This window comes from Chrysemys picta, chromosome 15 (genome assembly GCF_011386835.1).
Source record: "Chrysemys picta bellii isolate R12L10 chromosome 15, ASM1138683v2, whole genome shotgun sequence".
NCBI lineage: Eukaryota > Metazoa > Chordata > Testudines > Emydidae > Chrysemys > Chrysemys picta.
Genome location: NC_088805.1, coordinates 12,226,972 through 12,253,820, shown reverse-complemented (window position 1 = coordinate 12,253,820; position 26,849 = coordinate 12,226,972). Strand labels below are relative to the sequence as shown.

The 26,849-nt window shown below is 41.1% G+C and overlaps 1 protein-coding gene across 4 annotated transcripts in view; it reads left to right on the top strand.

Moving 5' to 3' along the window:
• The window catches only part of PRR14L (proline rich 14 like), a 36,117-nt gene extending 11,698 nt beyond the window's left edge, over positions 1–24,419 (top strand). For 3 of the 4 annotated variants that reach the window (XM_065567874.1, XM_065567875.1, XM_065567876.1), the window contains 6 exons: positions 4,960–11,062; positions 15,161–15,229; positions 15,740–15,908; positions 16,721–16,827; positions 19,685–19,756; positions 20,625–24,419. In XM_065567874.1, the coding sequence (XP_065423946.1) occupies positions 4,960–11,062; positions 15,161–15,229; positions 15,740–15,908; positions 16,721–16,827; positions 19,685–19,756; positions 20,625–20,901 (6,797 nt within the window). In that variant the 3' untranslated portion in view covers positions 20,902–24,419. Of the gene's footprint in view, positions 1–4,959; positions 11,063–15,160; positions 15,230–15,739; positions 15,909–16,720; positions 16,828–19,684; positions 19,757–20,267; positions 20,380–20,624 lie in introns of all 4 variants that reach the window. The other variant, XM_065567877.1, reaches the window with a different exon arrangement.
• Positions 24,420–26,849: the final 2,430 nt, after the last annotated feature.

Sequence of the window (26,849 nt, the reverse complement as noted above, 5' to 3'; positions counted from 1 at the left end):
ATAGGAGACTGTGATGGTAAAGCCATATATGGTAAGGTGGACTCAGGAGTAGCCATAGTATGTGAAACTATTCTAAAATTTTTTTTAAATGACTAAATTTCAAGATAGTGGTGTCCCTTCAGTACTTTGCAGAGCTGTTTCAGGTTGCTCTACAAAGAGGACAGCATTGCATTGGCTTATGTTCAGTTCATTTAGAAGGTTATCATCAGCCATAAGGGCTAAGAATATAATATCTTAAAAGGACAGAAGCAAAATTGAACATGTTCTACCCAAAAGGAGGCAAAAATCCTCTTGTCCTCCCTTCGTGTTGAGGAAAGTGTTGGAAGCTTCTCCTGTCAGTTGTTTTTCATTCAGATTAAGGGAATGAGCAGATCCTAGAGAAACTAATAAAATCTCTAATATCTTGATTGAGCAGGCCCAAGCAACGCAGATTCATAAACTGGAAGGCCAGAAAAGAGACCATTGTGATCATGTAGTCTGACCTCCTGTATAACACAGGCCATAGGACTTCCCTGAATTAATGTTTGTTTGAATTAGAACATACCTTCTAGAAATCCATCCCTCTTCCTCCCCATCATCATTCCGTGAATGTCTGGAACCTAGCTTATCAAAGGAGATTTTTACAGAAAAGCACCCACACACCCCAACCCACCCCCCAAAAAAGTGTAGGTTGGAGAATTCCATATCCCCTTCTTGGGAAGAGAGACAATTGTCAGACTGACTCCAAGTCTCAGGAGAACAAGCCTTTTTGTCTTAATGTTTTGAATCTCCCTTGAAGTATACTAGCAGGCCTGGAACACTCCTGAGAAGCCGCCTTCTTGTGGAAGAAAATGAATGAGGAAGCCAAATATTTTCCATTGGAGCTGTATATTCTGCTGCTTGCAGCTTTAGAGGATTCCATTGCGACTGAATGAGAATATGATTAAGGCCAAAGTAGATGCAGTCTAAGGATCTAATGCACCTAGGAAGAGATTTTTCCCTGAGAAGAAATTATGGCAACTTCTACATCTTTTGCCAGGGTATTACTGGCTTGGACAGTTTCCCTGTCTGAGCTAATTTCCTTAAAAGTAAGGAAATCAGATAGCCAGGGAGCAACATTGGGGAATTTTTCTTTCCTGGCAATTGCTTAATTAGACACCCTAATATTTTTTCACAGAGCAGTGGGATCTAAAATGATGTCCTACAATCATGTGGATAAGGTGACTGAAGGTTGACATATAGGCAAACCAACTATTAGTGTCCTTCAGGTATTGAGGAGGAAGATTGTTTTAAGGGTGAGTGGACATGGTTTATCAAGGAGTTGTCCAGAAAGACCTTGGCCAGCGCTAGGATGCATAAGAGGAAGCACAAGCCAAGCCTTTCATGCCTGCCGTTTGGGAAATACGGGAGTAAACCAAAGTGCTAAAGCAAAGTGGAATAAAACCTGACAGGGATGATGTAAAGGTGACTTCCAAAGAAAGTTCTTGGTATTGTCCTGCTGACTACTTGGTCTCCAGATAGATTTACAGTAGACTAGAACAGTGGTTCTCAAAGCTGGTCTGCCGCTTGTTCAGGGAAAGCCCCTGGTGGGCCGGGCCGGTTTGTTTACCTGCCACACCCGCAGGTTCGGCCAATCGCGGCTCCCACTGGCCGCGGTTCACCACTCCAGGCCAATGGGGGCTGCAGGAAGGGCGGCCAGCACATCCCTCGGACCGCGCCACTTCCCGCAGCCCCCATTGGCCTGGAGTGGTGAACCGCAGCCAGTGGGAGCCGCGATCAGCCGAACCTGCGGGTGCGGCAGGTAAACAAAATGGCCCGGCTCGCCAGGGGCTTTCCCTGAACAAGCGGCGGATCGGCTTTGAGAACCACTGGACTAGAGCCCTACCTAGTAAGCAGGTTGCACAAAGTTAGCAAAGATAGAATCCCAACTAGATTGGACAAATGGGTACTCAACCTAGCACATCAAGGCTATGTGATAGTTATTGACTCCCACATGCAGATTTATGATCTTCCTTTATTGAATTACCTCTTCTCTGTTAAAAAAAAAAAATGGAGGCAGCAATCCATCAGTCTAGATTTGGGAACCAGAGGAAGTTTGGAGCGTGGAGGTGGGCCTAGGTCCTTACTCCCTTCCTGGTTCTCAAAGGCTCAGGAGGATGCAGGGCAGTATCAGACCTAAATGCCTAACTTTTTTCCAAAGAGGCTTGTAACTTTTATATTGCCTCAACATTTGGGTGTCCCAATTTATCTTAAAGAAGACCAGATTTTAGGTAATATTGAGCATTTACTTTCTGAAAAATCAGGTGCCTTAAGCTGTCTGAAGTTGGCTACACAAAATCACTTGTCACTTTTGAAAATGTAGGCCAAAGTTCCTGATGTGTGAGAGAGCTGGGATTCAAGAGGGAAATGCTTAGGTTCACTCTTTTGGTTAACTTCTAAGGCAGTGGTTCCCAAACTTGTTCCACCGCTTGTGCAGGGAAAGCCCCTAGCTGACCAGGCTGGTTTGTTTACCTGCCGCGTCCGCAGGTTCGGCCGATCATGGCTCCCAGTAGCCGCGGTTCGCTGCTCCAGGCCAATGGGTGCTGCTGGAAGCGGCGGCCAGTATGTCCGATGAACCTGTGGATGCGGCAGGTAAACAAACCAGCCTGGCCTGGTCCGTCAGGGGCTTTCCCTGCACAAGCAGCGGAACAAGTTTGGGAACCACTGTTCTAAGGTGATATGCTGTTGGCAATCAAGCTGAGACATGATATGATTATACATCTTTATAACACTGTCTTATAATAGGATGCTTTCCTTACAGTAGCTGTCATTTCTAATACACTCTCACCTCGCAATATACATAAGTTTTATGAAAGAACTTTGTAATCAGTACAAAAGGAGGAAGGATCCATGACAGGCACTCATAAAATGAAAATCTACTGTCCTGGTAAGCTGGCTCTGCAGACAGTTAATATACTCAAGCAAGTGGAGCCTCCATCTCAAGATTATTTTTTAATTGCAAGTCAGGTTTTTGGGTGCACTCTCGCTGGATCCAGTCATGTCAAGATTGAGCAACAAGGCACCTCCAGGAGAAGGAACCACAAGGGTACAGCAATTGACATCCTGTCCAAGAGATGGCTGAAATCCTTTCTGTATGTCTTGCCACCTGTATTCATACTCTGCAAAATGATACAAAGCCAAGGTGATTCTGATTGTTCCTTAGTGTCCAAAGAGCCTTGGTCTTCTGACATGATCAGTCTATTGGTCTATCTGCCATCTTCTTTCCCTGCAGGAGTTGGGAGTCCAGTTCTGAACATGAACCAGAAAAGTGAAGTTTAGCTGCATGACACTTGAAAGGAAGTAATTGAAAAGGGAAGGCTGGCCTTCTACACCACCTTACATACATCACATGAAGTTGCCCCACAGTCTGTATTCTAGAGCCCGGTCATGGGTTCAAGTACCAATGGAGGTGCAATCATGCAGTACTTTACAAGTCAAGGCCAAAGATATGTTCTGAAGTCCCTAAGTCAGGGCTTGACAATACATCTAAAATATCGACTTTAAAATCCCACATTGCAGCACTAATAGTGCACTGCATTCAACAGAAAATAGACTTCACTCTATTCTGACACCAGAAGGTTCCCCAGGACATCTTGGCTAAGTAACCGTCTACATGTGTATGGAATACAGCACTTGTGTTCAATACTCTGTAGATGTCAGAAGGGCACTCAAAATATACAGTTCATCTCAGTGCAGTCTGATGGAATTTGTAAGGCACACTTGAACCTCTATCAATATGTTTACCAGTTCTATAAGATAGACCTACAAGCTTAATTGGATCCTTCTTTGGAGGAAGAGTTCTGCACGCGGTGGCACTTTAGGGATTAGGCAGTGATAGAGAATAAATAGAATGCTAAGTGTGTTCATGGAGCCACACACATAGACATCTTTGGTGATCTTAGTGATAACGTGCTGAACACCTATATAAAAGGGGCATGGATTCCCAATCCAGAAATATCAAACTAGGAAAAATTTACAAATGAAATGAATTGAAGGAAGCTAGTTGGCACAGAAGTAGAGGCTACTAAAAGGAAAATCCTTTTTACCCAAGTGTGGGAGAACGCACTAAAGGAAGTGGTTAGAAAAGAAGATACACATGGAAACAGATTTATTAAAATATTCGAAGGTGAAGCTGAGGCACTCCTTTTGTTGTAGAGAAAGAAGAGGCATTAGTGAAGAGATTTAAGAAAAAGAAGAGGTAATCAGACTGTTTCGGTATTGAAATGGACTTGGACAATCTAATGGGTCTCTTCCACCTCAAGCTTCTTACTTTTAACCTTGGTAACATTTGGATAGATTGGAAGAGAGAAAGGGAATAAAAATACAAAATGCTCTTGAAACAGTTGCTCCATTGCAAAATTTCATTTCAACTATGCATGCATATCTTCCTCTAGTTCCCTGTCTGCATGAGAACAGTAGTTGGCAGTACAAAAGTTATAGTAAGAGGAGACTTTTTAATCTTCTCTCCTGTAATACAATTAAGAGAGTATAAATTCATTCAGTTTTGAAACCTCTTACTCTGTCCCACCAGATAATTTAAATACACATCTTGTCTACTTCCCACTCTTCTAAATCTGTACATATTGTAATTTGCTATTCATCATAGAAAAATGCTACTGAAAATAAGCACTAGTTTGATAGAACTCATATGACCTCTGGCTCTGAACTCCTGAATTACAGTGATCTGGAAATTGATAATATTGGATCCATACCAGTTATGTTTAATATCCATGCAAATAGGTTAGTTAGGATTAAAATAGAATTTTTACTTGTTTTAAAGTAAACTGGTGGTGGGGTTTGTCAAAGTGATTAATTATCAATTAGCAAAAGTGTGCTGTTCGTAATTGTATATTAAGTAGAGAAGAAAGTCAAATGGAAGTTTTTTTTAATTTAGAGTGCAGTACTGATTTTTTATTTATTTATTTATTTTTCCTTGTGCAGAAGAAAACCAAACAAATGTACAGGTGACACCTGAAATTCTGCCAAAGCCCACTGAAGAAGTACAAGGTATGAAGGCTGATGGGACTAGGATATTTAGTAAAGCAGGATACAGGAATGACAGAGTGAGTAAAGGTCTTCCATCTGAGAACAATGAATGCCCAGATATAGACACTATCACGGCCAGTGGTGAGGTTTCAGAAACCAACACCTTAGTTCCTTTAGCGCCTTTAACAGTTGTGGAGACTGGATCAACAAAAGAACATCCACAAGAAAAGCGAGAATATAAAGGATTAACAGCCTGTACTACAATGTCATTGACCACAATGGGTTGTGCTATTTTTGATTCAGAGACTGGAGGAGTAGAGTTGTCTAGATCAAGCCATGTTAATGAAACTAATGCAGCACCTGCCAGTTACCAGACTTACCAGCAAGATGAAGAAAACAGCTCTCATAACAACAGTGCTGTTCCTGTATCTAAAAGTAGTGTTGAAGTTGTTATGCTTCTCTCAAAAGAAAGCTCTGAAGCATTATGTGGTTCATTAAGAAGTTTGTGTAGTCTGGAATCTGGAAATATGCCACTGGAAGACAACACTACTGAGATCTGTGAAAAACAGGAGGAGTATCTTGCTGAAGAGATAGAAAGCCCAAGCTGTGATGGTGATAGTCAAAGAACTGAGTTTCTAGAGAACTGGATCTCCAAACCTGTGATGGAAGAACAGCTCTCTCCAGTGCAAAGTGAAGAAATGTCCAGTGATGAGGCTGAACAATTGGAAATGGATAGTTGCACTGACCATTCATACAACTATGGTTATGGGAAAGTTGCTGAAATCCAGAGAGAAACTGCTATGAAGAACAGTTGTGGCATGGATAGTGGGTATGATATTCAAGAAAATGTTCATTCAGAGAGCTCTAATTCGCCAGTTCCTAGTTCTGTTGTGTCATCAACTGGGGAGTTTCCAAAAGGAGATTTAAGAATCCCTTCAGAAATTAATAACTTGAAAAAGGATGGGGACCAGTGGCAAATATGTATTAATGATGTAGTAAAACAACATACAAAAGAAAATAGAACTCTGTTGGTGGACACAAAAAACCTTGTCAGTATTCAGACTGGAGACGTGCATACGTGCTCTAAAAATATCTACAATAAATATGCAAATTCTCCTCCCCCTGTTCATGATTTTCTGGACTATGGCTCCAAGGTAGGTGAAGTTTCCCTTGAGGCACAACTGTTTGAAAAGGAAACCAACAGCAGTTCAGTGGTAGAAGATCTGAACAACAGTTTTGGTAAAGCTCCAGAAGCAAATAGTGTTAATGTCAACCTGCCTACATGCAAAGACGCTAACTTTGCTTACACACTAGGTGAAGCTCTTAGTCATGATGCAGAAAAATCAAGAGTGTCTCTCGGGGTTATAAGTGAACTTTCTTCTTGTAATGCTGATGCAGTTTCAAACAGAGATGTGTACCTGGACAGGTTGTCTAAGAAAGAATCCATCATTTCTTCTGCAAAAGTGGAGGCACAACATGCGGGCCTTCTGCTTCATAAAAAGGAAGAATTGTCTTTACTAAATCACAGGAGTTTCAATACTTCTAATGTAGCAAGTAAAGGTTCCCAGAAGAGCATGCACTCTGCACTGGGGCATACAGAGAAGATGGTCATGGATATAGAAAATGAAGAAAGTGACATATGTTCTCATAATGACCAGTGTATAAAAGACAACTGTTCAGCTGTCAAGACCTGCTTCATCTTATCAGATAGTACCAGCTTGGATAATGCTACACTGAACAAGGATTCCTTTAAAGCGCAGGCTAAATTGAAGACTGAAGAAGTCAGTGGCTTGGAAACAGGAGACTGCCTTATACATAATGATAAAAAGGCAGTCAACCCTCCCGAGGAGAACACTCATGTAGCATGTGAATCTGTTCCTTGTGAAGATAGTTGGAATTGCAGCAATATGTTTCAGTATATGGCAAGTCGTACTTCCACAGCAGAAAAGCTATTGCATTCAGCTTGCGCTCCAGATAAATCCACTACTAGATTATCAGAAGTGGAGATTTCAAATACAAATGTCGAAGTAGAAAGCTCGAAACTCTATGATGGCCATAGTGAAATAACAGAGGAAAGGCTAGATTCTGGCACCAGAGAGAGAACTTCTGATACAGCTAAGGGACAAGGACAAATTAACTCTTATGAATTACAGAAAGATGAAATTGATAGAATAGAAACTGTGGATAGTGTAAAGGCTCATAAAAGCAGTCACCAAAATGAGACTAGTGAACAGTCAGTCAACAGAGATTTGAAAAAAAACATATTTGGTATCCATCTTGAACTTGGCAACACAACAGTAGTCCTGGGAGAGGGAGAACTAAAGATGTACAAGAAGACTGTGATACCTTGTGAATACAATCTTTCCAAAGGTACTACTTCAAAGAGTGACACAGACTCCGGCATCCCAAGTCATGAAAAACATTTGGATGAATCCTTTGACTTAGAATTGTCAGGTTTTAAACATTCAAAGCAACCAAATGAGACCATTTGTCAGGTGGAAAATCAATATCTCGCATGTCAAAGTGAGCTTAATGGGCCAGTTTCATACAAGCAAAATGAAACCCGAGTAGCCGATGAAGTTCTAGAGTTCCAACAGTATGACTTAAACATCTCAAATAAGCAAATATCGAACACTGGTGTACAAACTATGACAAGTTCAGTGGATGAACCTAAAAGATCTATCCGCTTCAAGGAAAATGAACCATTAACTCTAAAGAAAGATGAAGACACAACTCCATTGGTTCATGAGTCTTTAAGAGAAAAGAGTTTTCAAGGAACTTTCAAAAACGTAATGGTGGATAACTCTTCCAATAGTATGGTAGATACAGAGTGTTCAGAATACACAGATTCCATCAGTGATCTATCGGAAGGGGAGAAAGTAGAATTAAAAGAATATGATCATGTAGGTAGCAGTACAAGGGAAGATCAAGGAACTTTCAAAGGAAGTATGGTGGGTTATAGTTCTACCAAAAGTCTGGTAAATGCGGACCATTCAGAATACACAGACTCTATCAGTAGTGCAAAGGAAGATCAAAAAGAACATACAATATTGGCAGAAAATACCAAACTTTCTGCATTATTGAACATGGGCAGCTTGGTTATGGGCCCGGAAAATAAAATTAAGACCATTGTTGAATCCTTTTCTGTCTCACAGTCAGCCTGCAAGAGTCTTTCAGGTGCACCAGAAGATATGAGACTCGTTCCAGAGATCACAAATGAAACATGCTTCCTGTTGGATTCTTCAGTAAATCATAGAATCATAGAAAGCAATAAAGCTTATCCTCAGCCAGAACTTGTGACTTTTACAGTTCCTGACAGTCCAGAGAGAGTGAATCCAGTGCAGTCTGAAGAGTTCTGTGCAAACCAAGAGCTTTCCAGTTTGAAAGGTGTAACTTCAAAAACACCTTTGGCTCAGAACTCGGAAATCTGCCTGCCTCAAAAAGATGAGCTGCCTTCATCATCTGAGAATGCACAGATAGTTGACCAGGATTCATCTTCAGCAAATGCTCTTTGTAATGACTATTCTGCTATAGAACCTCTTGAGCTGATAGAGTCATTTGAGAGAAGAGCTGATGGCAACTACAGCGCATCTGAAGAGAGAGAAAAAGCAATTAGCTCCCTAAACGATGCAGTTAAATTAGAAGTGTGTAGGGCTTCTCATGCTCACAGCAAGGAGAGGTCTGTAAGTGCAGGGGATAGTGAGCCAGTTGTAAAAGAGATGGATGTAATTTCATCAGACAGTATTGATTGTGTACAGAAGTTTAAAAGACCATCTGTAAAAGACCAGAGGCAAAGTGCAGTAACTGCAGAAAAAATAAAGATGCCAATGCATTCCATTTTTGACCATAAAAATTATTTAGGAGTTTTGCTAGAAGACTTGACATTTTCTGGTGACAAAGTTAGAAGCTGTGTGCCTCTGAAGGCTGAGCCTTATGAAAAGCCTTCACAAGCCTACTCTACTGAACAGATCCCAGAATGTAGTTTGAATAACATTTCAGATAAAGGAAAAACTTGCGTTAAAGATCACTCAGAATTAGGAGATGTTAAGTTGCTTTCAGAAATCGTAGACAATTATTTGCAATCTAAAGACTTAGTTAACAAAGAAACGTCAGAAATCCATTATAACACAATATGTAATAAGCCGTCAAAAAACGACACAGAAACACCTTTAAAATGTCTCGATTGCAGTGAAGTGCGTCTGCCTTATGAATTAAGTTCACAGAGCAAAGACAACAGGAAGGAGGTTATAGGAGACCAAATAAAGACGCCACATGACTCAATCAGTGCAGAAAATGAGGTGTCTAATGCGGAGAGATTGGTCAAAGTAGGTGAATGTCAAACTCTTAAGCGAAAGATGTGTGAGGAGACTGAAGTACCTCCAGCTCAAAACATCCTACTCCGTGAGGGGCTGGCACAGCAAATAAAGGAGTCAAAAGACACACAGAAAGCAAAAATCCCATTGCAGGAGAGCGTGGTGTTTGATAGTGAGCCTTTAGATAGTTCTTCAAATGAACTGGTGACATCTTCAAGAGTCATGAAGACTGAAGGTCCTAGAGAGCAGCTCTTCGCTGTCATGAGCAGTATAAATGATAGTGACAATAAACAAGTATATAGCACTTTACAAGAAGCCAAAAGGCCAAAGATTTCCAAGGATGGTGATGATAATTCAGAGCATATGAAGACTATGGACTCCGAAGTGGAAAGCCTGAGCTTTCATTTAGGGACCCACATTGAATTGTCAGCAGATAATACCCCTTTCATTCCTGTTTCTCTCTCTGAACCACAAGCTAAAAGCTTTGCTGGGGATGATGAAATCCATGGTGCCTTTGGAAGTACACACAAACTAAGAGGACTTTTTTCACTAAAGAAGCAGCCACGAAGGAAGGTTCCCACACCAGATGAGCTCAAAACTGTAAGAAAAAGTAAAGTTAAAAGCTCAGCTTTTATAGGGAATTCCCCTGGAACTGTTCCTACGCAAGAACACAAACTCCTCAGCTCTGTATATTTTGCATGTAAACCATCAGTAATGGAAGCAGAAATAGCCATGAGACTGGACCACATGTCAAAGCAGAGAGCCAATAGGTGCAGTTTGTTGAACAGCTTGAAACTTAGTAAATGTACCAAAGAACCAACACTGTTAAGCAGGCTGTCTACTATGGCCAGTAAACTACTAGCCCCACCCAAAAGCATCCACAGGTTAAAGACTCTGCAATGTTCCTCTGACCATCCAGTGGTTGAAAGGTTCAGCCAACTTAGATCTAAAAAGCTACTGGAAGTTTTTTCATGCATTAACATGAAGTTAAACTCTCACCAGGCTGATGGCTTGTGCACCAAGATGTTCAACTTTCAGCCGTTGGCACTTTATCCTGTAGACTCCGCCAAAATACACATTTTAGACTGGAGTAGTAACATTCCATCATCAGTCTTCAATACCCCCATTTCCCCAGTTTCTTTTCACATCAAATTGGACTCTGATTCTTTGATAAACCTCAGGGGGATTACATCCCAACAGTGTGTACCTGATATACCAGCTTTAGGAGAAGCACCATTACATCCGTCACAGCCTTCAAAATGGACCTTTTCTTTCCTCCTGTCCCAAAGCTGCTCAGGTGCATCAGCTTTCAGGGAAGACGCTAATCTCCGTAAGGAGCTGCAATCTTCTGCTCTCTCTCTAACAACCCCAGAGGCCGTAATCCCTAGTCATGACATTAGGAGAAGTCCCATAGCTAAAAGAAGAACAGGGTGCTCCCTGCTTGGCCTTCACACAGTGTTAGCTCTTTCTTCCCCTGGATGTTACAGGATCTGGACAAGAAGAAGAAATGTAACCAGTCGAATTCCTACTGTCCAGAGACTGTTTATGTCACAATTCACACAGGGCTTGAAAGGGTTAAGGTCTCCAACTTCCGTATCAGATGACCTCTTCTCTTCATTGCCCTACTCACTGGGCAGGGTACTTTCCATATGGAGCCAGCATGGTCCTTCCGCCTGTCCCTCCGAATTCACTCCTCTCCATCCCAATCACTGCAAGTGGCAGCCAAGTCTGGGCATCGAGAACAGGTAAAATCCATCAACTTCTTTCTGAGAATAAATACATAGTGTATATAGTTGCAGCTTTTGGGGAGGGAGAAGGGTATTAGAGGTTGGAGTAGAGGGTCAGTTTCCGCTACTTCCTGTTTAACCTTGCACACTCCACTCAGGAAATGGCTCAATAGAAGACACTTCCATACAGAACCGTCTCTGTTATCTGAATTTGAGTACGTTTTCATTGGTTTCTTTAATAATCTCCTCTTCTGGCAGAACCGCTAACTCTTCTTCTCCCTCCCTGCAATACATATACACCATGCACCAGAATATATATTGCAGAAAGATGAGCTACTTCACTAACTCTGTTCTAAATGACTGCAGAGCCACTGGATTTTTGAGGTAGGAAAGCTTTTCAGACACCTGAGCTACCAGTCTAGCTCGAGCCATGACAAGATGGGCTTATGTGGCTGTGCAAATTCCAAATCTGAACAGAGAGGAATAATTGTGGTGCACTCAGTTAAACTTTTAATTGCATTCTAATGAACTGTTCTACATTGATTTTAATTGTAACTTGTTCTGTATAACTATTCCTGTTGACCGTTCTGCAAGATGCACTGTTAGCATAAATAAGTGCAGCTCCAGTGAGATCACTGATGAATTTTGGCCTTTTTATCAAACTAAATAGGAGTGAGAGAGGAATAAAGACTGTTTGTTTTTTTGCTGCTAATTGCATGAGACGAAGGGTGGACTTGTTAAGGCATTACATGGGGAATGAAGAGAGATGGGACCACTGGCTCTGCAGATGCTGCAAGCTTCCTGCTTGACCTTTCTGTGCCTTAGTTGTCCCATCTATAATATAGGATAATTCTGCTGCCTAACTTCACAGGGGTGGGCTGTTTGAGAGGTACTCAAATACTGCAATTATGAGAACTATAAAAAAGCCTATACATTAAAATAGATAAGCTGATGAATTCTCTTGCCTACCACTGTGATCTCTAAAGAAACGTTGAACCTGGCTTCTCTGTGTCCCTCTTTGGTGTAGGCAAAAATTTTACCAGATAACTAACTACATACATTTCACTATCTGTGATCTGAGACCCCTGAGGTTTAAAGCGGCCCTTGCTGGCCAGAGCTAATCAAGTATTCAATCTACTGATGTAAATTCTCTTGGTCTACCAAGGTCTTGACAAAACCTTCTATACTAGTTCAAGTGTAAAGCATAAGCTTTGGAACTTTTTAAATAAAACTCCTAGGGAATAAAAGAATGGAGCTAAATAGTGTCCTATGGAACCAACTTTATAATCAATCATCCTGTGGAGCTGTGATCTCTCTGCCAGACTTTGTGAAGCAATATTTCATGTACAGCTTTCTATAATATAGATTCTTAACTGGGTTGGAGTGACCAGGTCCAGCTACAGTTTGAGAACTGAACAGAGTTGGTAATTCTTAATCATCACCACTAATCATAAGAAAAATGTAAACCCTTTTGAAAAATGTACATCTGTGTATCGGGTGAGTTTTTAGTCTCTTGAGTTGAGAGCTGTAGCACTTGGCATGGGAAGCTAATGCTGAATGCAGCACTTGATAAGCTAGTTTTATGGGCATCAGTCTTTCTTCCCACTCTTTTTCCCACCCAAGTCAGACTGTCTTTCAGTCAGTTAACATAAGTGAAGATTTAATCCCTGCATCTAAAGGCCAATTTTAAAAAATCACTGTGAAATGTTCTTTATTACTAATGGAGAGAAGCCAAGTAAAATCTAAGTACTTCTCTGGTCAGATAACAAGAGACTGAAATGCAGTATGCTGTCCCTAAAATTCAGTTCAAGAAATGTTACACTCTTAAAGTGAGAAGAAATTGTGGTTGACTCTTCTGTCCCACTCACAGCTTCTTTAAAGAGAAGTTATTGGAGCATGCTATAATAGCTGGAAAGGGTGATACTCAATGAACTCTCAAGTAGAGCACTGAGCAAATTCTGCTTCTAAAATAGACAACAAAAGTGACATTTTGAAGGATTTGGTCATAAGACAATGTGGGAAGAAAAGCCAGCTGAAATGTTTAAAACAGAAACTGAAATATAATTTAAAAAATTTAAAAATGCAAAACGTTATAAATATTTGGGTAAACTAGTAAGCTGTTCATTTTTTTTTAAAAAGGGATGTAATCTCTAAATTAGGCAGAAGGGCGAGGGGGACTGATTCTTGTACTCAAACAGTCTTTCATAAAGGAATTGCTGCTGCTTTATGGAGAAATATATTTGCTGCAATATATGCCAAGGTCAAGTAACCATCTCCTTGCCCACACTTAATAGGATAAAAAATTTATTAAGCTATTCTGATAAGGATGGGTGAATATCAGGAAAGGATTTGACATGTACGAGTGTCAGCAGAGTTTGACACTATCAATCATAGCAGTCCTAAGCTTCACATGGACCTTTTCTTGTGATGAGAAAGTTCCCTTCCAGTTGGATTCTTTCACTTAGCTTTGGCTTTTTCATAACTGAGAAGGCAGTGAACACTGGAATAGTTTTTCCTTCCTGTAAAGCTGTTGCTACCAGATAGTGATCAGAATTTTTATTTTAAGCAAAACCTTTTTCCACATTACTGCCTTTCTGAGACTAAACTTTTTAGAGGAGTGGAATGTTTTCATCATTCTTACCTGCATTTTTACTGAATAAAGCAGAATATTTTGTTACCAACAGGTGAGACTTCCATGCACATACCAGTTCAAATTCTAGCACTGACAGACTAGTAGCGACTAGAATACTGGTGGAGAGGAAGCACTGTACATGTGGCACTTAATGATAAATGTGGTAAATAAATTAATTGGGTATCTATGTAAGTGTGGTTCATGCCTACTGCTGCCATGCTGTCTGCAATCTACGGCAAAAATATATACGCTCCTTAACAGACAGATTGGGATACATGGAAAACAAAGTTTAAAGCTTTCTAAGTTTAGTAGGGTTGAATGTATTTAGCTATAGGCAAATGGAGAGAACAGATAAGGGACTTGGGTCTGGTGTACAGTACAGAGTTAATTTGATGGAAGTCATGTCAACCTAACTATGGAAGTGTCTACAACTAAATTTTGCTCCTGCCAACGTAACTGCTCTGCTTGCTGACTTAATAATTCCACCTCCACTAGCAGTGTAGAGTCACAGTTAATGTGCTTAGGTTAATGCAGTGTCAGTGTGTGTCTACACTGACACTGCGTTGCTTACTTTGGCTTTCAGGAGCTGTCCCACAGTGCCCCACACTAACAGTACAATTAATACAGGCACCCCTGGTGAGGACACACACCACCGACACAAGGAGCAAAGTGTAGACATGCAGAAGTGGTGTAATTACTGCGGCGGCTGTATGCCAACTTAGGTTAGATTGACTTAATTTTGTAGTGTAGACATGACCTTAATCTTAACAAATGAAGTCAAGGCAGTTCCAGATTACTGTGTTATTTAATTTTTCTTGTGTGTGTGATGCTAATAGTGCACATACAAAAAATAGAAGCTTAGTGTTAGAAGATCCCAAACTGCTGTGTAGGTCTTCTTCCTATAGATCTGTGTAGCCAGTAGGCTTTATAGAAAAGACTTGGATATTCCCATCAATTAAGAGCATTCCAACAGGAGTTAGAGGGGATGTGGAGTTAATCTTGTGGAAGTCCTTGAGCATACTTGTTTGGCTACCATGCTCCTTTTGTTTGGCAGGCAAGTCTGTCAGGGCTTATTTTTTTGTTATTTTAAATTTACCTTTCAAACAAACAAACAAAACCAGCTTGGAACGGAGAACCCAGGCTCTCTTGAAAACACCTCCAGCTTTCGTACTAAAACAAGCTTTCTCCCCTTCTGAAATTTTCTGAGTTTCTTCATCATACTTTTTGGTTAAGAAGTGAAAATAGAAGTATTTCCCTCCTGGATAATTTGTCAATGAATCTTAGACACTAATGACAAATGTAGGTTGCTGTCATGTCTGGTTTTTGGGGGAATGGGGTGGGGTAGAGAGAGGGTCATTTGACATGTCTGACATTTCTTTGCTTCCTTGGAGTCTAGATTATACTGATGAAGTCTTTCCTCCCCTTTTCTGGTGTAGTCCTAATTTAGCTGTCTTTTTGTTTGTTTTTTGTTCTTTTTGAACTAGTTATGCCATGTTACCACACATGACTGTCCAGGGAACAGAAGCTGCAAGGACCACGAGTGCTGAGATAAGGTAAGAGTCTTACCCTGTAATATTTGTTACATATGGTGGGAATGTGAGTTTTTCCACATCCTGGCAGTGTGGCTTTTCAGGTTTTGGTAGATCCCTTTAAGGGTTTGTCTGCCAAAACCTCAGTGTAACACCGATTCTGAATGGGTGTGTAAATGTAGATAATCTTTAAGCCCTTCTGTGCTGCTTGTCATGAAGATACATGACATTATTGTGGTCCATTTTTTCACCCCAGATACTTTATCTTGTTCAAGAGCTGGACTTCAAACACTGGTATTTACTCTCATGTATCTTTGGTGCTTATGTGGGAGACCAATCTCCTTTTAAATACATCTAGTGAACAAAGAAAACAGTTACAGCAATCCAGTCAAGGTTCTAATTTATAATATGTTCTAGATTCTAGAATGCCGTCACAATAAAAATCCAGCATTAATCTAAATATCCTTTCTTCTTCATCCTCCTCTCTTTTTTTTTTTTTTTTTTTTTGTCTTTTTCCCCTCCTCAAATTTATAGGCTGGAACGTTCACTCTGTGATTTGCTACCAAAGTCTTGCACGTTTCCGGAATCGGCAATCTCTCCACTCAGGCTTTCAGTACCTGAATTACAGGTCCATCCCTTTGATGAACTCGATGCTTCTCTCCCACTGTGTCCCACATCCCAGAGCGCCACCAAACTGAAAAAAGTGAGTGGCTTCTTGTCTTCATTAGTGGAAGTAGGCAGGCAGCCAGTGTTTGTGCATACAGTAAAATGGTGGCTTTGTTAACCTAGAAATCTAGTGTTGCACTGCAACTAGACAAGGATTAGGGTTTAGGTCTGAGCTTGGACCTCATTCCCCAGGCACACAAGACCTGGATCACTATAGCTCCTTGCATTTCTCTGGTCTGTGCTACTCCTGCGTTAATGGGGAGTAGCTGTTGCTGAAGCAGAAAGAGGTAAGCAAAACATAAAGGGATAGAGAGGGCCTATGAGGAGAAGAGAATTCTGGAAGATTGCTTTCTTCCTTACCTTTCCCAGAAAGCCACTGACAAACACTAGCAAGATTCATTGATTTGATTTTTTTTTAAAGCCAAATGGGACCTCTGTAACCATCTAGTCTGATGTCCTAAGTCATAGAATTTGTCCCCGTGATTCCTGCATCAAGCCCAATAACCTGTGGTGGAAATAGAGCATTTCTTCAAGAAAAACATCCAGTTTTGATATAAAGAAACTCAGTGGTGAAGCTACATCACTCTGTCACTCTCCTTGCTGAATGGCTTGATGTTTCATACATTATAGTAAAAATAGATATACATTTGTATTGCCTGGAGCATGTAAATTTTGTTGCCAAAAAAGTGTTATACTACAAAATTTCCCTGATATGTAGCCTGCCTTAGCTTCATACAAACAATGTTTTACTTACACACACTTAAAATGGAGACCCCAAGTGGAAGAGAACACTGCTGATAGGTAAGCAATTGCTCCTTTATTTTATATTTCTTTCTCTTTGTCCAAAAGGCTGAGCCAGAGAAGAGGCCAAAGAGAGTTTCTCAGATCCGGATCCGGAAAACTGTTCCCAAGCCAGATCCTAACCTCACCCCCATGGGACTCCCCAGACCAAAAAGGTGAGATGTCTCTCTTAAATGGACAGTGATACTGGGATCTGCTACTTCTAAGGCATGTGTCCAGCACTGTAGCATCACCATTCCAATAAATATCTTTCCTCTTCTGTCCATTCTTTCTACTTGCCCAGTTAGTCTTTTCCTAGTTAGATGGTCTTGGTACTCAGTTTCTCCATAAGCCAAGGTTAAGAGCTGGGTATGTTGTCTGGATAGAAGAATGAGGAGGTACATGGCTGTCTCCAAACAAATAGGATGTTACAGAGGACAAAGATCAATTTTCATCAATCAGAAAAGAAAGAACTAGGAGTAATGGATTTGAACTACTCCAAGTAATATTTAGGAAAAATATGAAAAACTTTAGAAGCAGCAATGGAATGAATTGCCAAGGTAGGAGATGGAATTCCCCTTACAGTCTAGCCTTGAATAACTCAAGTAGACACAGGTATGTTAGAAATAAATCAGTCCTGCTACAATTCAGGGAGAGAAAACTGATGACCTTCTAGAATCCCCTACCAACCCAAATTCTGAGATTTTTTTTTTTTGTCTGCAATCTCAATTTACCTGACTGTCCAACAGGATGTAGGAAAACCAAAGCTGAATATTAATTTGGGCAGTCTCTATGTCAACGACACACACAACTTTTCCAATGTACTTGAGTCTGACCTGTTCTAGTCCAGGGCCACTGTTGAAGAGCAGAAGTGGCAAGTTGGTGGATGGTTGAGGATAACATGTTTCTTCAGAGATTACATTTGAAATTGCATCAAAAGAATTACCATTGTCTATAGTAAAATTTTAAACCAAGTCTCAAGAGGTTGGAGGGAGGTCACCAGTGGAGTTCCTCAAGGTTCGGTTTTGGGACTGATTTTATTTAATCTACTTATTTAATCTATTTATTACTGACCTCGGAACGAATTGTAGGAGTGGGCTGATAAAGTTTGCGAATGACACAAAGTTGGGAGGTATTGCCAATTCGGAGGAGGATCGGGATATGCTGCAGGGAGACTTGAATGACCTTGTAAATTGGAGTAACAGAAATAGGATGAAATTTAATAGTGAAAAGTGTAAGGTGATGCATTTAGGGATGACTAACAACAATTTTAGTTACAAGCTGGGGACGCATCAGTTAGAAGTAACGGAGGAGGAGAAAGACCTCGGAGTCCTGGTAGACCGCAGGATGACTGTGAGTCGACAATGTGACGTGGCGGTGAAAAAAGCCAATGCGGTCTTGGGATGCATTAGGCGAGGTATATCTAGTAGGGATAAGGAGGTGCTGCTTCCGTTGTACAAGGCACTGGTGAGACCTCATTTGGAGTACTGTGTGCAGTTCTGGTCTCCCATGTTTAAAAAAGATGAACTAAAACTGGAACGGGTACAGAGAAGGGCCACTAGGATGATCAGAGGAATGGAAAACCTGTCGTATGAAAGGAGACTCGAGGAGCTCAGGTTGTTTAGCCTAACCAAAAGAAGGCTGAGGGGGGATATGATTGCTCTCTTTAAATATATCAGAGGAATAAATACCAGGGAGGGAGAGGAATTATTTCAGCTCAGTACTAATGTGGACACAAGAACGAATGGATATAAACTGGCCGTGGGGAAGTTTAGGCTTGAAATTAGACGAAGGTTTCTGACCGTCAGAGGGGTGAAATATTGGAACAGCCTTCCAAGGGAAACGGTGGGGGCGAAGGACCTGTCTGGCTTTAAGATTAAGTTAGATAGTTTATGGAGGGAATGGTTTAATGAGATAACGTGATTTTAGTCAAATGAACAGCGTGCCATCGCTGGTAAAATTAGTATCAATGGCCAATGAGGGTCTGGCTGGAGAATCTTGCCTACATGCTCAGGGTTCTACTGATCGCCATATTTGGGGTCGGGAAGGAATTTTCCTCCAGGGTAGATTGGCAGAGGCCCTGGAGGTTTTTTGCCTTCCTCCGCACTATGGGGCAGGGGTCACTAGCTGGAGGATTCTCTGCTACTTGAAGTCTCTAAACCACAGGATTTGGGGACTTCAACAGCAGAGTCAAGGGAAAGGGGTTGGGACAGCTTTGTGGCCTGCATCATGCGGGAGGTCAGACTAGATGATCATAATGGTCCCTTCTGACCTTAAAGTCTATGAGTCTATAAGATGAAATCCATTAATCTTTTGTGCCATTGAAATGTTTTTTCCTCCTCTCCATTTTTCATAACTAGGGATCTACTTAAATTGTGGAGAAATCATACATTTTTTGTGGGTTGGTCATGGCATAGATAGCAAATTTCATGGATGTGTATTTATGCCATGACCAACCCACAAAAAATGTGTGATTTCTCTGCAGAGTTTCTCAAACTGGAGGGCCCAACCCAAAAGAGGATTGCAAATCTTTAGGGGGTTGCAGTATTGCCACCCTTACTTCTCCAATGCTGCTGGCTGTGGTGCTGCCTTCAGAGCTGGGTGCTTGGGCAGCAGCTGCCGCTCTCTGCTCTGTCTTCAGAGCTGGGCAGCCAGAGACCAGATTTCATGGACATGATTTACACAGCCATGAATTTGGTAGACCCCTATTCATAACCCAGAAGGCAGTGACCTGTGAGGGTATTTTTCTATTTTGCCTTTGAGTATCATTGTTTAGAAATGTCACTTCATGCTGGGAGGAGCATTCATCCTTGCAGAAATGCCAGGTCACAACCCACAACTTCCTGAAGCACCTCCATTTGAAAGGTTTATCAAAACTAGCTTATCAAATCTCTTTCTAAAACTCATTACAAATTAATTAATGGAGTTTGAGGAGGAAAACCACATTTTCCCCATGTCAGGTTGCCTGTGTAGGGGAAGATGATTCTGAAATTCTCCTGGCTTCATGGCTTCATTCACTACTTGTTTTTTCAGGCTGAAGAAGAAAGAATTTAGTTTAGAAGAAATTTACACAAACAAGAACTACAAGTCCCCTCCAGCGACCAGGTTGGTTACATTCACCAACAGGTGGGGTGAGGCATATGTAATTGAACTGGTTGGAGATATGAAACTACAGGTCTTTGGGAAATAAAAAGAGAAAAATAAGCACCCTTCAAAACAGAGTTGAAATGATGGCTCTGATTTGAACTGCTGAAGAAAGGTAATTCAGAAAGCAGGTTGAAAATCTGTCCTTAATATTTATGAGTGATTGAGGACAGGAAGTTTACAGTAGCAGAAATTGAGAACTTATAGATGTTGAAGGTTTAAATGTCACTTTTTTGTATTTACCTTTTATTTGCATTCATTTAATTGTGCAGCCAATGTACAGTACCCATTATTTCCAAAATTCAAAAGCAAACAAGATATTCCAAATATATACTGACATGGAATGTAGACATGGACAGACCCCTCAGTGCAAAATACCAAGAATACTCTTTACAGACAATTTTACATTCCTCCCCCCCCCTTTTTTTTTTTTTAAATCCGTTGTCTAGGTCTAAATGCCTCTGTTCCTTAGGATAAAGATGCCTCTGTTCCTTGGTCTGCGCTTTTGGACTAAAACGGGCAGAGGGAGATTCCACCTGCATATCTATGCACCAACAAGAAACTATCCAGGAAATATACTAACAGTTGGGTGATGTGAAACTATTTCTAAAGAGAAGTGGTCATTGGTTAGAAGCATGAGCTCCAGATAAGTTTGCATGCAAGAGGCCCCGGAAGGATCATTGAATTGTAGAATCCTAGAAGTTAGAGATGTTAAAGGCCTGAGTCATATAGTCCATTTCCCTGACACTGCAGGATGGTTCCTTTCACTTCTGTGAACGAAGAAGTATATTACTCTGATATTCTAACTTATACCCTTTGCCCTTCCCAGGTGTCTGGAAACCATCTTTGAGGAGCCCAAGGAGAAAAATGGATCCTTGATCTCTATCAGCCAGCAGAAGAGGAAGCGGATTCTGGAGTTCCAGGACTTCACTATTCCCCGGAAGAGGAAGGCACGAAGCAGAGTTAAAGTGGCGGGTAGTTTCACCCGGGCAAAAAAGGCTGCACTACAGGGCAGAGAGCTAGATGCCCTCCTGATTCAGAAACTAATGGACCTTGAAGCCTTTTTTGCAGAGGAGGAGGAACGGGAGCAAGCATCTGGAAGCTGAGGGAAGCATCTAGTGGGAAATGGCTCAGTTCCTTTAATGCTTTGATCCGCTTGGGAGGGATCTGCCTATTTCTCCAGACCTTGCCAACCACTCAGTTCTAATACCTGATGATCATTCGTTGGCTGTCACCCTCTTTGAGGTGCTAGTGTGTGTGTGTGTGTGTATGTGTATATATATATATATATACACACACTAGTGATTTTATATATATGCATCACTAAAATATATAGTGATATATATATATTTTAGTGATGCAGGAGAGAGTCCTTTAATTCCCCTGCATGAGTGTAGCACAGCCAGGAGGCATGCTATTCCTCCCCAACCTCTTTAGAAATTGTGGCTAATATTTAAACGCCTCCTGCAGGTGGGATAAGGAGAGTGAAGGAGGAAATAGTACACCTTCAATGACACTAGGATTCGAAATACTCCTGAACTTTTGCATATTCATTTGAGTCTGCTGTTTACTGTAGTGGCTTGTCCAGACAACTTGACAGAGGCAGGTGAGATGAATTCAGAGAGATGAATTTAGGGAGGTGGGTTCTTGAGATACCACAAACTTCAAAAATTAAAGAAAAATAGTTTATTTGCTTTTAATTACTTCCATGTCTGTGCCCAGAAGTTTTCTTCTGTGATTCAGTTGCCCTTCCTGCACTCAGTCAGCAGCAGCCATACATGACCAGGTCTTAAATAAGTTGCACTTTGTATGTGTTTTTCCTTTATTTGCTGCATGAAAGGCGCCTTTTACTGTTACTTACCTTGGTTTTTTTAATCACACATTAAGAAAAATGGCGCTAAATGCTAAGTTCTAACAAATTGTAGAGTGGATTTGTTAACCTGGTTTGCTGATGCTTTGCCTTTGGAGGGAGGGGGGAAGGTAGGGAGTAGCAGAAGGCTATTACTAATGTTCAGTTAGTGGGACTATGCTCAGAGACGTGGCACCAGGAACTTCAGTGTGAAGTTTATACTCTTTTTTTTTTTTTTTAGTGGTTTTAATTCTGACAAGAATACTAATTTGATCTCAACAAGCCAAGCAGATTTTTCTCCATCTCATCTTTCTACCATTTTAACTTAGAATTCTAGTTTGGGATAGAGCTTCACATAGCTTATATAATTAGAGGTTCAGTATACAGCAGTGCTGTACTTAATGGCTAGTGTTGTACAAAGAGATTCACTCAAGCCTCCTAATGTATAGAAAGTGTGTGTTTTTGTTTTTTTGTTTTGTTTTTTTAATACTTAAGGCCATTCGTAATTTGAAGTAGCACTGGGTAGTCTCTCAGCCATACTTTTGAGGACCAGTGCTCCCCTCTGGGATCCTTACTTGAAGCTGCAATTCAGGTAATTTCTGTTCTTCAGTGCCTACAGGAGTTATTCAGGCAAAGTTTAATGGGATGCTGTCATTGGTGACATTCTCAAAGTTTAACAGTTCCATTGTTTCTTTTCCCTGCCACTTGCAACTTGCACTTTTTTTACCAATGTGCCCCTACAGCAACTTTCTATTTACCTCCAAAATCAGTGTGTACGTCAGACATGTAGTGAATGAGCTTTCTCACCCAGCGCAAACATGGGTTGAGGATACCCTGCGATCTTTTTTGCTGCTCTGCCAGCATTGTTGTTGACCTGATAGAGAACTTAAACTGACAAGCCATCTGTTTAAATTCAAGAACTTTGAACAGGCAGAAAATGTTGGATGATTGCACTGTGTGACTTCAGTGAATAATGTTCTGGGTTTGTTTTGTTCCCAGCTCATTTGCTGGGATTCTTGCACTGTTTACCCCTTTGTTTTGGGGGTTGATCATCTTTACCCAGTGAGGAAAACTGAAATAGAAATGCAAACTACTGCTTTGGTTGTTTTATGCTGGTTGAGGCAAAATTTGGGCCTATTGACATACCATTTTGGCTACTGCTGTACAGGTCCATTTGATCCATTGAGGTTACTAAGTGATACCTTAGTCCTCCTCATATTATGAAAGGGATCCCTGAAAATAACTAATCACACTACTGTGGATATTGCCTTCTAAAATGTTTTTTAAACTCCCCATACAATTCATGACATCAGCACAGATATTGACTGACTGGAAGCTGCAGTAGGGGACTTCGCTTTCATTTTTATGCCACAATGTGGGATTTCATGACACACTATTACAAAATGAATTAATACTGATGTGGAATTAATGCTAATGAGGGATCTTCTGGCTCTATGGTGGAGTTGGGATATAACCTCTGTGGGGGTTTGTGAAGTGGGGGGGTAGGGAGAAAACTCAGGTCCAAGCAGGGTTCTGCCCGCTTAGCGTGTGCTTTGAAACATTTAATTTGTTTTTACCTTTTGTTCTTTGCTTCTTTCCTCTTGGCCTTGTTTATTGTCACTTTGAAATAACGTCACAGAAAGCTCTTTTTGTTGCTACAGCAGAGAGGCACAATGAAAATATTCAGCTCCATTTCACTTACAATCGCTGGAACTGTTCAGGTCTGTGATTCCCCAATGTACCACATTCCCCAGGATTTTTGAAAACTCTAACACTTCAGCATTATCATGATCAAGGGTTTTTTTTATAGCTGTGTAATGAAGGTATAAGCTAATCTAGATTCCCCCCCCCCTTTTTCAGGTGGTCTAACCTTAATCATGCTTTTGTGGTTCTCCACAACTTCTTTTCCTGTTTGCAGTGCTCCTGGAGCAGTAGCCTTGCTCTGACTTTTGGTGGTGGCAGCAGTTTATACTGTGAGGGACAATAGTGCAATGATTGGGTGTCTTAAACTCCAATCTGAGATGCTTCTGTCCCATATAGTCTTTTTATGAGAGAAATGTGGAGGATGCAAACTTTGGGATATTGACATGCTTCTCTAGCATAAGGAAGTGTACACTTGCCTTTTCCTAAAATGGAGCCACCCAAGTGAGGATTTTTTTTGCCATATGGAAAAGACCTTGTACATATGGCTCTGTGAATTACTGTGAGTGCATTTAAAAGGCAAATTTGCAGAGCTGTCCCCATGTACTCTGTCAGATGTTCAGCTTGCATTGCTGGGCTCTTTCCTGAGGACCGTAGCTGGCTGGGGATGGACGGGGTTTTTATTTTACTGAAATCAAAGCTTAATGTTCTCATCCAGCTGCAAACCAAGCAGCAAAAGGTACTTGATGCATATTGAGGGGGCTCTCATGACCCTGTATCCCCAGGATTGTGTACACTTGACTTCTGATGCTTTCCGGATGTGGTTTTTGGCAGGCCATTCTCATTTACCGTATCCTGTTCAGAGTTGGGTTCTGTGATGTGGTAGATGTCAGTCACTCTGCTGGAGAGTGGATGCTAACTGCCTGAATGAGATGTGTGTCTGATATTATCATGTTAATAAATAGCTCAATGGAAATTTGTACTCTTTTTGTAACATTGGCCTCTGTTATGCCTCGGCAGATTAGTTTCTGTTCAATAGTTTGTGAATCTAAAATTCCACTGATTTTTTTTTTTCTTTTGTGTGTGTGTTTTTAATTTATGGAAATAAATTGTTTTGAGAACCTTTCAATTGTTTACTAAAGACTTTGGGTTTTTATTCCTCAAATACCACTCTAATTTTGTGTCTTAAGTTAGTTCAGGTTTCTCATCTGTGAAAGGGGGATAATATCTGCCTCTTAGTGGAGCTGTGAGAATGAATTCATTGTCTGTAGTGTTTTGAAATCCTTGAATAGAAGTGCAAATATTGCTTCTCTTTAGGCTACTGTGTAACATTTTGCACACACAAGAGATGAAGAAACTGCATGCAGGCTTGCGTACAATGCAGACAAATGAATCTTCAAACACCACCTTGGTGCTCAGGTAAGGGAGTGTGATGGTTTCTTGGTCCTAATGTTTTCCTGTTTATAGACTACCCAACAACACTGGCAAGTGCAGGATGGTCTGCATGAATTCTGTATTCTTTCCCTGTCTGATTCATTCTTATTTTTCCTTTGCTCTCTCCTGTCCAAACCAGAGGTTCCATGTTGCAAGCACCAGCATGCCAAAGAAGTCACTGATTAGCTGGGGTAGCTGCTGAGTCTTGCACTGCGCCTCCTGAATACCACTGCTTCTATATAGCTTTGCTACCCCAAAGATAGTGGGGAGAGAACTGGGGAATTAAACACAGGCCTACTACACTATACATAGCAGTTAGTGTTGGGTGACAAGGTTGATCTCTGCAAAGTACACCTCTACCCCGATATAACGCTGTCCTCAGGAGCCAAAAAATCTTACCGTGTTATAGGTGAATCAGCGTTATATCGAACTTGCTTTGATCCACTGGAGTGCACAGCTCTTCCACCCCCCCGGAGCACTGCTTTACCGCGTTCTATCCGGTCGTGTTATATCGGGGTAGAGGTGTAGTAAGATATTGTAAATTCCTGCCTTTGAGACACTGATCAGTCAGACGGAATTCATAACCCACGAAAGATTCGAAACAATTAACTAGGCCTGCTCTTCATATACTACAATCTGTGGAAGAAACCAGGCGGATGACTTCAAACTAAGATTTAATCACTTTGATATAAGAGATTTATTGCTCTAAAGTTTTGTGTCCAGTCATTCCTGCAGAAAACTGATTTTTTTTCCTCTGTGATTTGTATTTCTCATAACAAAGGCCATCCAGCATTCTGGACAGACCCTAACTACATATAAAAATGTTGCTGGTAAAACAAAACTTGTAGTTGAAGTTGTTATGCTTTTTAATTGTATTAATCCTGCATTCTACAGTTGTCTTGTTAATGTTTTCTACTAGTTTATGTATTCTCAGCTGTGGAAGTCCCCTCCTGGGTTCAAAGTTCAGTGCTGCATCAGTCCAGAGATGGTGTGTGAACTCAAAGGAAGGGAGCATGAGGAAGCCTAAACTTGCATTAATTATGGTGAAATGAACAGATCCAGCCCAGAAGCAGGACCCTGTGTACTCTGCAATCCAATGGCTGCAGTAGTTGACACCTTTCCAAGATGCCCCAGACTTCATCATTTTTGCTGCAGCAAGGTGCACTTGGTTTGGTTTCCTTGTCGTGTTGGGACTCAGCTACAGTTAACTTTCCCCAGGAGGGCAAGTGAGTTGGATTACGGTGCACGCTCCCTGCACTGGTTCATCAAGTCAGGCAGACTGGAGCCAGGGAACACGGGAGCCAGAAGTAGAGAAACTGCTTGAGAACAGCACAGCAGCCAGGGCCTAGAAAGCTATGGGGACACATAAGCTGATAAAGATGTCTACAAGCTTCTCTCTTCCCTAGAATGTATGAGACAACCTGGAGAACATCACAGGAAAAGAGGCCTGGAAATGGAACCAAGCCATCTGGAGAATACAGCAAAAATGTTGAAATTCTCATCAACAAATTTTATATCCATCAGTATTTTTGACTAAGGCTTCATAGTCAAATGTTCGGTGACCAAAAAATGGTGAGATATTTTTGGCAATGATTATTTTCAAGTTTTGTGTGTGTTTTTTTTGCTATGCTAAGTGGCATGGCTCCCATGACCTCACATCCTGTGCTGTTCTCCAGATAATGCAGCAGGCTAACCTTCACTTCTTACTCCTCCTCCCTTGGGTAGTTTAGGGTAATCTAAACCCAGTGGAAATGGGAGGGGATGGAAATGAAGAATATTTCATAGCAACAGAATATGTTCATCTTGTTATCTGATCTAGGAGTTCTTGCTGCAGAATTTTATGAAATGATGTTGCAGAGAACACTGATCCCTGTCCAGGAGTAATGTCCAGACCCGGGGATGTCCTCTGTTATGGGAAACAAAAATTACAAGTGATAAAACTAACTTTCTCTCACAATCCCTACTTAAATTTCCCATCATCTGTCTGAAGAGGCCTGGCTTGGATTTGTTTTGCCACTCTTAACATCCTGCTGAATGGTGGTGTTCTCTGCACCGTGGGCTAAAGAGAATGGGTCTGGGAATCAGCCTCTTGCCTGGTAATGTACAATGGTTCCACAAGGTTGCAACTGA